Source organism: Parambassis ranga, chromosome 21, assembly GCF_900634625.1.
Source record: "Parambassis ranga chromosome 21, fParRan2.1, whole genome shotgun sequence".
In the NCBI taxonomy this organism is placed as follows: Eukaryota; Metazoa; Chordata; class Actinopteri; family Ambassidae; genus Parambassis; species Parambassis ranga.
This window is the reverse complement of record NC_041041.1, coordinates 21766399-21777316: the sequence shown is the minus strand read 5'-3', so window position 1 is coordinate 21777316 and position 10918 is coordinate 21766399. Positions and strand designations below refer to the sequence as shown.

The 10918-nt window shown below is 39.9% G+C and overlaps 1 protein-coding gene across 2 annotated transcripts; it reads right to left on the bottom strand.

Moving 5' to 3' along the window:
* Positions 1 to 1096: 1096 nt before the first annotated feature.
* stx19 (syntaxin 19) lies at positions 1097 to 6489 on the bottom strand. Of its 2 annotated transcripts, none has more exons than XM_028393581.1 (5): positions 6320 to 6489; positions 3910 to 4244; positions 3573 to 3809; positions 3001 to 3213; positions 1097 to 1821 (listed from the first exon to the last, which is right to left on the bottom strand). In XM_028393581.1, exons 2-5 carry the CDS (start codon positions 4129 to 4131, stop codon positions 1585 to 1587), a joined length of 909 nt encoding a protein of 302 aa, XP_028249382.1. In that variant the 5' UTR covers positions 4132 to 4244; positions 6320 to 6489; the 3' UTR covers positions 1097 to 1584. The 2 variants fall into 2 exon arrangements, with proteins under 2 accessions (XP_028249382.1, XP_028249383.1); XM_028393582.1 differs by having other exon boundaries at positions 3910 to 4195.
* Positions 6490 to 10918: the final 4429 nt, after the last annotated feature.

Here is a 10918-nt window from a genome sequence, read left to right as displayed (position 1 = left end):
TTAAAACTTGTGAATATGGTTCTGACCCCAAAAAATATCTCACATAACTTAGTTTGTTTTATATATCTAGAAGTATAGAAGTATATAGAAGAATGATCTGTTTGGAGTAAAATGAACTGCTTAATAACACCACAGCCATAAGCATTCATACACTGCTTAATCACATAGCTGTCACTTCTCAGAAATGTTGTGGTAAATGGTAATTATCTCAATGAACACTGGATGGCATTGTTGCTGTTCAGGATCTCTGCAATTTGCAGCACAGCTTCATTTGTCCTCACAATAGTTTGGAGATGTCTCCTATGTATTATAATGTATCATTATTTGACGTGCACAGTCACATATGTCATAAAATTCAAATCTTAAACAATCTGATGTATAGGACAGATGCCTTAATGTAGGTCACCAAACACATCACCACACATATGCCACACATGCCTCTTCTTGTGAGAACAATCTAATTAATGTAAAGGTAAATAAAGCAGCTCACTGACAAGCAGTGTTTCCTTAGGCGCCACGTGATTAAACAGACACTAAGTTATTTTGGCACTCGTAACAGAACATAAAGGTGTAGCTACAATGTTCAAATATTAGATGAAGCACAAACAGAAGAAGACTATTTAACCAAGGTAGGTCCTCTCCTGTTAGATCTCTTTACACACTGTTCCCTGTAGGAACGTGGACAAACTATCTGGAAAGAATCCTGGAAAAAGCAGACCAACCAGATTTTCCAGTCGGAGTGTAACACACCTGTATTTTGTTCCAGACATCTGACACCACAGGGTCACACACTCACTAAGGAATGTCACTGTCACTGATGATTAGAAGAACTTTTAAAACACTGTGACACCAACAGGGAATTAAGTACTCAGTCCTTTACCATGGTAGGCATAATGAGTTTACCTAATTCTCCTTATAAGTATGTGCATGTTCTGAAACTTTTTCAACTGAACAATATAACACAATTGTGAATGTATGTGTGTAAAAAACAAACAATAAAAAAATATAGAGAATTAATATTATACTAAAATGTAACTTTATGTAACAATTTTATTATAATATTTTTAAAAGGACTTCTCACAGTAGTGCCATCATTTTGATCAAGGCTTACTTTTTCATTGAAAATACTACATATAAAAAAATATGTCCTCATTAACTGGAGCTCCAGTGTCAAAAAAAAAAAAAGATGAGAAGGTCCTTGGGAAAATAAAAATGCTGAAATCTCAGTCTTGCTGATCCAGCAGTGACAGTGGCCTCCCCTTGTTTGTGACCTCTGTCAGACGACAGTGAAGGTCTCCAATAAGCAACAGTGTCGGTGTGTAGCTCTGACTGAACTGTCTCTTCCAATAGCAGTCGCTTCACATCCTCTTGAAAGAATAAAGTGCCTCCCATACCAATTCTGGTCCTTCCCCCCCTAATTGCTTTCTATGCTCTGCTGAATCTGTCTTCACCATCCCTTTGTTCAAGAGCAAAAACTGCAGTACCATTACCTTCACTTTAATGGTACCTGAATCCACTGTTGCTTACTTCCAACAGGTAAGTTGTAAACAGTATATTGAAATAAGCGTCGAGGCACAAATTTCTTTATATGCAGCATCTCCATGGAGGGCAGCAGCAGCAGCAGAGCTGTCGAAGTGGGTTTTTCTTTTTATACCTGGCTGCCATCTTGAATTTCTCATTAGTTGCAGCCACGTAATCCTGTGTCCTCTCTACATTGGTCTGGATGTGTTCGATGTAGGCACCTTGTTCCTCCACCATCATGAAAATGTCCATGAAAAGGTCCCTCAGTTCCTTCATATTGTTCTCCAGGCTCACAAGCTCCTGTTTGTGGGGAGGAATAGCACATGTGATGGACATTTTCAAAGAGGGTTAAAAGGCTTAAGATGCAATGAGGGAACAAATAGGAATTTTCTTGACATCCTGATACTGATTTTTATATACTGAGTGATTAATGTCCTGGTTTCCATTGAAATCTTTTTGTATTCAGGAGTGGCTGCAGCTTGGCTTGCTTCGCCTCAAGGAGTTAATGTCATTCACCTAGGATCCCAGCACTACATGACGGTAGATGCCTCGAATAAAAACCAGTAGAGCTCACTCCAAGGATGACAGGATGGAATCATTCATTGTCAAGTGTTTTTGAAGAAACAAATTATTTTTCAGCTTTCATTTAGAGTGGATTAAGCTGTTCATGAGAAAGACCTGAGAAGGTCTGGAATCCCTACTTCACAGCCAATTTCACTTGGTACAAACCCTAGCGTACCGGAGCTGGAGCCTATCCCAGCTGTCCCCCAATGTGCATGATGTAGGGCACCAGTCTATCACAGATTTTTTTTTTTTTTTTGTTTAGAACTTTGGTAACCTAAATTAGTTAACATACATTACCAGGTTAGCTTTTACAACAAAAAGATAAACCAATGCTCATAATATCTTGACCTTAATCTCTTCATTGGCCTTTGGTGGACACAAAGGGAAAGTAATCTTTTCCACCTACCCTGTTAGCATTAGCATTAACTAACAGCGTTCTTCGGTGATGGCTGATCGCATTAACTGTAGTATAAGAGAAGGACAATGCAATGTGAGAGAGGTTGGGAGCTGAAACCCAAACGTTCATCCATTTATGCATAAAGTTAATAGCCTTTTTACTTCCGCCTTTTTTTTTAAAGGACACTGATCAGTGTAACAAAAACAAGCCATAAACCACAGCTGAGGAAAAAAAAATATTTGAGAGAAAGTCACCCACCAAGGTGTGATGGAGATGTTTTGGCCTCACTTTGGGGAAACTCCATCTTTATAGTCTACAGCTGTTTAGAGAACTTTGAGGTGTTTTGCATGTTAGCATTAAACCCCCTTTTTATTCCCTATGCTAAATAAATACAACATCACACACAGGATGTAGAGCAAATTGGAAAAAAAAAACAACTTTACAGAAGGCACAAAGCCAATAAATACTAGAGTATTTTTTTTACACCACCTTAGTGGTTTGTACCAGTGTGCTCTAACCTTGTGTCTTTGTTCTATCTCAGATAGCTGTGACCGTGTGATTCGGGCATCATTCAGCAGGTTTTCATTGAAGACCTCCCATTTTCCTGTGGCGACCATCTCATTCACCTCCTCCTCCGTCACCTCTCGTCCTGATACCTCCAGCTGCCGGATAATGAAGTGCTTACAGCGCTCCTGCTTGGTCAGCAGACCTTCATTATACTGACGCATTACCTGGAAATAATTATAGCGAAAAGAGCGAATGAAAAAGAAGGGAGAGGGGAAATGAGCAATGAGAGGGCATTAGAGTCCCATCTTTTTCAGCATAAACATAATTTATGTTAGCTTCCCTGACCCTCTTCAAACTATGAACAATACATTTACTGTACATCTTTATGTCTTAGCATAGAAAGACAGTCATAAAGTGCAGTGATCCAACTTAAGTACTTCCACCTTCTGGTTTTTGCAATGCTATCATTTGTCTCACGCATGAGAAATACTATTAAAATGATTTTATATGTATTTCAATCAATCAAAACTGCAGAAAAAGGTGTATTAAGTGTCCAACACAAAGTGATAATCAGACTGTCAACCTGCTGGAATTTGCGGTACAGCGCTGCATGCTGGGAGCGCTGTATTCTGGTAGTAACAGTAGCAGGTCCCTGCTGGTCCTCGGTTCTTTGGACCTGTTTTGAAAGAACATCTAAACGACGGTGCAGGCTTTCAGCCTGGAGCTTGATGTCTCGTGTTATGCTACTCTCTTTCTTCATGACACTGAACCGACGCATGGTGGCCACCAGGGTTTTTTGCTGCTGAGTGAACTTCAGGACCTGTTTGTGGTACAGATTAGACAAAATGTTTACTACGTGTCACTTGTAAAACACAGACACTGACATATTAGTGTAATGTTAAATATCCTGTCTTCATCACCTCTGTTTCTAGTGCATATATGTCATCTCTGATTTGTTGGGCCTCTGACAGGAAATTCTCAATGACTGGTTCCTCCTCAAACACCACAGCCTGAGGTGTAATGACCTCAACCACCGCAGAGTCATCACCATCGACCTCCACTGAAAAAGGGCTGCTGTTCTCAATCTCATTTTCTGAAAATTCTTGAGCCTTCTGTCGCAGCTCCTCTAATCGGTCTCTCATTGTGGAAGTGTCCTCTTCTCAGTTATTAGTGTGTAAAAGTCTTGTCAGTGCTGATGAGAGAATGCTGGAAAATACATCTTTTTAATCACTGGGACAGAAGAGAAAATGTTGAGCTGAAAAGAAATGAAGACAGAGAATACTGGCATTAAAGTGTAGTCAAGTAGAGGGAGGGTGCTTTGGAACACATTTACACATTTTTAGGTTTTACAATGCAACGTTAATATGCTAAACAACTGGCGCTTTTGGCTACACCTATTTGTGCTTTTGGTCCCCCTACTTTGTCCTTGCCACAACATTGGGCAATGTTTGGGTCTATCTACATTATTCCAATGTATTTTAAAGTTAGCAGTAAATACAGTCACTTTGTAGCTTAGTAAAAATTCGAAAATTTGTACTTGTAGCATGTTAAATGTTAAATCCTCTGTCTAGTGTTGGTGCCCAGCCATAACAAAACAAAGTAACAGCCTACCAAGCCGCAATCTCCAGGGCCAAGAAATGAAGCCCACGTGGAAGTATTAAAAATTGCAGTCAACCGCACTACCTCTGGGGGGTCCAAAATTTAGTCAACCCCTATAGACCTCTATGCCACCCCGTCCTAGAATTGATATTTCAGATAACAGAACGTGTATATTTTTCTCCTGCCGCAACCCTACGTACATGGGGGTGGGGACTCATCCCAATGGTAGCCAAAAATGGCGACTGCACAATGGGAATGGTTTATGTTGTAAATGCATGTAAATGCTGTATGTGTTTAATGCAATATAGTACAAAAACTGGTTTGGTCTCCTTAGATACATTTATTTTTTGACAAGACTATTTTACATCAACTTACCCCATTTAAAATTTTGCATAATTGTGGCATAACCTCTTTTTGAGTGAGTGTCCTTGGTAAGAGTGTGATGATTATCCACTGTAACTGGCTTTTGTCTGTCTTTACCTCACCAAAATAATCTACTATGCATATGCTTAAGGTGTTATTTATTTTAAGTAAGGTTGTGTTGTTTGTCTTTCCTGAGTACTGATATTCAGTGTACTGGTCCTCTGTTTTTATTTATACTTTTTAAAGCTCGTTTAACATGTATCTGTCCTCATGTGAGCCTAACTGATGGGCCATATCTGCATTCTGCAGTGCACAGAGATATATTTTTAACTATATGAAAAACAACATGAGAAAACCAAGCAGAAAGCTTATCTGCGACATCAGTCAAATTGACTTGAGTTCATTTTCCCGTGGGAACAGAGTTGTTTGTGTTCACCAGTGAGCACACTCGACACAAACAAGGAAAGAAGGTTGTCTCCATGTTGTAGCATCTAGATAAGCCTAGGAAAACTAGACCTTGTTAAATAGCACAACATAAAACAAGTGCAAACACAATATCTCAGACCTAATTCCTAAGATGTCCTCAACACTCACCATGAGAAACCAAATCTGATTTTTTTTAAACGACTAATAATGTGCACTTCATCAAATAGGCATACAAAAAATTGCCTTAGTTACAAATGGATTTAGGTTTTACAGGCTGTAACATAATCCACCCCCACCCCAACATGTGATTGTGTGGAAGGGGGAACCAAGTGTTTGGCTGCTGAGAAATGGAGCATTTCAAATCACAAGCTATCCCATTTACGGGTAGATTTCAAACAGGAAACACCCTTCTTTAACTTTAGCAAACTTTTCTGAGCTTAAAAAAGTATCTTCTGGCTGAGCTCTCTCCGTCTTCCTGCTCCCACACCCCTTTGGCTTTTTCTCTAGCTACCTGCCCGAAACAGAAGAGCCGATTAAAAAAATTGCTTAAAGGATTTGGGAGCACATTCTCCTGTGTTTAGCCTAAAAACCTGGAAAAAAGTGGAGCACAGTTCAAGAAGGTGTTCAGCTTCTCTCTGTTATTCTGTTCCCTTAAACAAGCAAATGTTTTCTTCCTGCTATTCATCTGCTCCTTTGTCCGTGTTTCTGAAGGAAATCTTATGTTGACATTATCTTATTTCAATGCAGGTGCAGAACGTTGTGTTGTATGTAATCAAATAGTTAAAACAGTGCAGCATTTATTAACTGTTTAACTCATCAAAAACTAAGACTAGACCTCTAATATACAAATGTAAAGAGGAAGGCCATTCCTTCCTACTTGTCCTTCACTATTAACACCCACATATGAGTCTGTAGGAAACAGTATGAAATGCAGATTTTTACCTTAATGCTGTTGTTATTCCATCAGGACCTGTCTGCTAAGTATTCCCATTTCAGCCAAGAATGTATAGTCGAGCACAAACGTATTGCTGGATATCATCATGGTTTTATATCTCCTTTCATTCACCTGATGCTCATCAGCAGTTTCTATGCCACCAGCTGTTTATCAGCACAGTTACAGTCACAAGTAGGGGAAAGTTTTGAGGAAGTCTCACTGAGTCAGTTTCAAGCACCTCCCCTCCTTTAGAGAAAAGGCCTGGTGAGAACCAATAGAAAAAGAGCAGGCTGGAAGGCTATTTGCTTATTAAAAGAAATGTGAGGTGACATGATTAAGTAAATGAGGAGGCAGAGACGGCATGGTGAGCAGAGGGAATTCACAAACCATGCCCTCAGGCTTATTCCTCAGCAGGAAAATAAAGCAGAGCAAATAGAAGTGTATTGTGTACACTGCTAAGGCCAAACAATAGGGACTGTGGTTAGGTTGTCAGCCGGGGTTTCTGATCCGCAAAGTTAATTTCTGTGTGAAGTGTCTGGGTTCCTGGGGTAAGCCCTCTTGGTCTGTGGGTATTAGGCCCCAGTAACTCCACTGAGTACTTTTGACAGATTTCTACTGACAAGCTGCCTAAAACCCAGGAGTCCTTTCAACACAGGAAGGGACGCAGCCACTCTCTGCTATGCAGCATAACACGCTATATAAAGCTGTTTGAAGTGAGGCGTCAGAGAAAGAGTGGGGAGACAAGTTTTTGAGGATGAGAAGAGTTTGTCGGGGACAAGAGTTCAGTCTCTTTTATTGGAAACTTTGGAAGCTGCTGGAAGAATACCCCCCCCCTCAGAACTTTAGGAACTATACTTCAGAGTGGCAATCTGTGATGCACTGGAAGGTGTAGTCACCAGGTAATGTTTCAGATATATACCTTTATTTTTCACATTCCATGAGTTCCAGTTTCTAAGTACTGTTTAATCCAGCTAGTACTTTAAATAATAATAAAAAGAAATCACTATAACAGACACGGTTATATTTGGAGGTGTGTTGTGGTTGCTTCACTAAAATAAACATAAAAAGGACATTGAGCATATGATGACTATGCAAAAAGCTGGTATGAAAGTTTTATCTCTGTTGTAACAGATGCTCCTCCATGTCTGTAATAATGCTGCAGATGTGTGTTATCTGTGAGTCATCTTTCCCTAATGGCAATATATTATGATTACAAAGCAAAACAGCTTTTCAGTGTCAGAACTCAACCTAAACAGCATCGCAGGGAACAAGCTGCCTGCACTGTTTCATGTGGATGAGCACTCATTCATCTTTTTTTATATAAGATTTTCTTCTCTGCACCTCAGATTGAGGAAGGGTGATTAAGAAGGGTGTATCTTCCACTGAAAAACACACACACATACACCCTTTGCATTACTATGAAAGCTGATCTCTCCATGAAAAAAAAATATGAGTATGACAAGCAAGGTCAGGGAACTCAAACTGACAGATGGTCTAATAGGCACCTCTAATCAGAGGCCATAAACTACCAGTTTGGACATACATTCTAAGGCCTTTCTTCAATTTATTATTTTCTACATTGTAGATCCATATCTAAGACATCACAACTATAAAGGAACACTATTAGGTAGTCAAAAAAGTGCATTCTCTCAATCAGCTTCACTTGGAATGGTCTCTAACAGTCTTAAAGGACTTTTTGGAGTTGTTGAGCACTTGTTGGCTGCTTTGTCTTCACTCTGCAGTCCAACTCATCCAAAACCATCTCATAGGGATTTAGGTCATGTGATTGTGACCACGTCATGTGACCTAGCACTCCATCACTCTCCTTCTTGGCCAAATAGCCCTTACATAGCCTGGAGATGTGTTTGGGGTCATTGTCCTGTTGAAAAATAAATGATAGTCCCACTAAGAACAAACCAGATGTCAACTCACTGCAGAATGCTGTGGTAGCCATGCCCGCTCGGTAAGTGGCATGCATTATCTGCCTTATGGTTATGTACCACTTCTATCCAACTTGTATTCATGTCTTTAACATAAGCAGGTAGAAGTTTAAGACAGCATAAAACAAGTATTCTGAAAAAAAATTGAAAAGTAATATGTCCTTGTTGCTTTAACTCAAATTCACTCAATATGAAAGAGTGTATCATCTTGTCTTGGTCATTGTATCAAGTAGAGTTTGTCTCACACTATAGCTGCTGAAGAGCTCTCTGGGTATTTCTGTAATTGAAGGGATGTCAGAGTCACTGCTTTGATATTCTCCACTGTAGGGTCTGGAGAGAAACGAAGAGTGGGAGGGAGAGAGGGAGGAAAGACAACAACTCACAAACAGTCTAGTCACATCCCTGAGAGTGATATTTAAACACTGCCACAGAAAATGTGCATTAATTTCTGCCTGAGGGAATCATAAAACAGAATTAGAGGAAACTGATAAAGCAATGGAGGCCAATCTTTACAGACACAGTCAGCTGTGACCTACCAACAGTTATCAGTATGTGTGAACTGTTCATGAGATAATATCAAAATAAATATTAGAAAGTAAACACCTGCCACTAGGCAAGAAACAATTTCAACAAATGTCTCAAAGCCACAAGGACAGATTACTTTACTGTTCAACAACACCCCCACCTACCTACTCCGTAACTGTAAAACTGTTTCATTGGTGTAAACGGGCATCCTGCTGATAATTGCGGCCCGCAATTATCAGCAGGAGAACCTCCATCTTATTATAGGAAGAGGACATGACAGGCTAATATCTGACTTTAAAAGAAAGACTAGTATCAGCATGAAATATGGGTCATACGGGAGGAGAAATAAAGAAGAAGAGAGGGAGGGGGGAGATAAATGAGCGAGGGGGAGAAAGGTGGTCAGAGGGGCAATGATAATGAGGTCAAAGCCATTGTCATTAAGCCAATCCCAAAGATTGATACTGGGTTGGTGGCTTTGCCTACTAACATGAGGCAATCAGTGATCTCAATATTAAATGTTCCCTCTGGGAACTGTATGATATCGTGCCTTGGGTCATTTAGGTTTTCATTTAGAGTTGAACAGCATGGACTGTAATTGCTAAACCTGCTAAAACTTCCTTTGTTTTACAAGTAATACTAGTTTTGGATACTAGTTTTTGTCCATACTGTAGATGTGCACCCATGGCTGTGTGTTATCAAAAAAATGTGCATTATTTATTAGCAGAAATTAGTAGTGTTTGTGTAATTGGCGTCCTCCTGTGTTGATCAAGTTGGTTGTTGTAGGTGGTTGGAGGTGGAGAAGCTAGTGAAGCTCCGACTTTCAAAGGGATGTGAATGATTTTATCATTGGTCCTTAGAGAGTTGCTAGTTCTGCTCATTTTGAGTCCCTGCAGCCTCTGGCCTGTCTGACTGACAGAGCTCCACTGCGCCACACAATAATCAGTGTATATAGCTGCATAGCTTTGGACTATCCTCCTCCTCCGTTTGGCCTAGCACTTGGGTCATTTCACCCCCTAGTGTCATGAGGTGGTTATATCATCCTTTGGTCTGTGTAGTAAAAGAAGAGGTGCACACATAGAAGCACTGAAGGAAGATAAAGTACCCATAAAACCAGATATCAGGTGTACTGCAGATTAGTTTGGCTTGACTCTGGTGGCCTGAACTGTTTGCATGTTGTTTTTAAAATCAACCACAGGCTGTTTCTGTATCAAGTAACCAATATGACCTGATTCATCACTGATACCTCCAGGGTGGAAAGGGTTTGACTCTCTGTCAATGTAGGAAGCTAAGTAAGTGTAACTCATGTGGGTTATCCAAATAGCACATTTCTGTGAATTTACTAAGTAATAGTGTATTATGCAGTGTTACAAAGATGACATGTCAACCTTTATGAGTGAACTTACTGTACTGTGGTGCAGCCAGTGTGTTCTGAAGGACACCTGTATGACAGTAAACTCTGCTGTGATATATCCAGGATGGACTAGTGAGATTTGTATCCACCTAAAGAGATGAGCAAACACATTTAGTCAGGACAAACAGCCAGGGGAGGCCAGTTCTGTGTGTGTGTGGTCCCCTATAATACTCTCTGTATTTGCCCCTGACTGGGATTGAACAGAAAAAGGTAAGTAAACACCAGAAAGAGAAACAGTCTGTAAATACACATTTATCCACCAGACAATGATGTACCTAAGCCTTAATTAAACACAGTACAGGTGAAAAGTAGACAATTTCTATTATGGTAACATGTACACTGTAGTGTTACTAAATGTGTGCGAGCAAGGGAGTGTGTGTCCAAGAATCTAAGCAATATAGTGCTTTGATAGCAGAAGTTTATAGGTTTTGTGCGCTGCTCAAAATGACAGGTTTCCTGATAAACATGCAAGACTTCTCTCACTTGTATTCTTCATGTTGGCTGTGTATAAGTGACAGTGATTACACTACCAGCTCAAGCTTACTAAATAGTTTATTGTATATGTAAATCTGTTATTTACTTTTTTTTTCAGAAAAAAAGATACATTTGGCTTTCCTGAACCATTCAAATGCCTGTTGTTTACATATCTGGTGCCATCCTGGGGTCGTATGAATGTAGCATGACAATGGTGGGGAAGCTGTTTACAAATAGGACAATTGCATTAAAAAAGC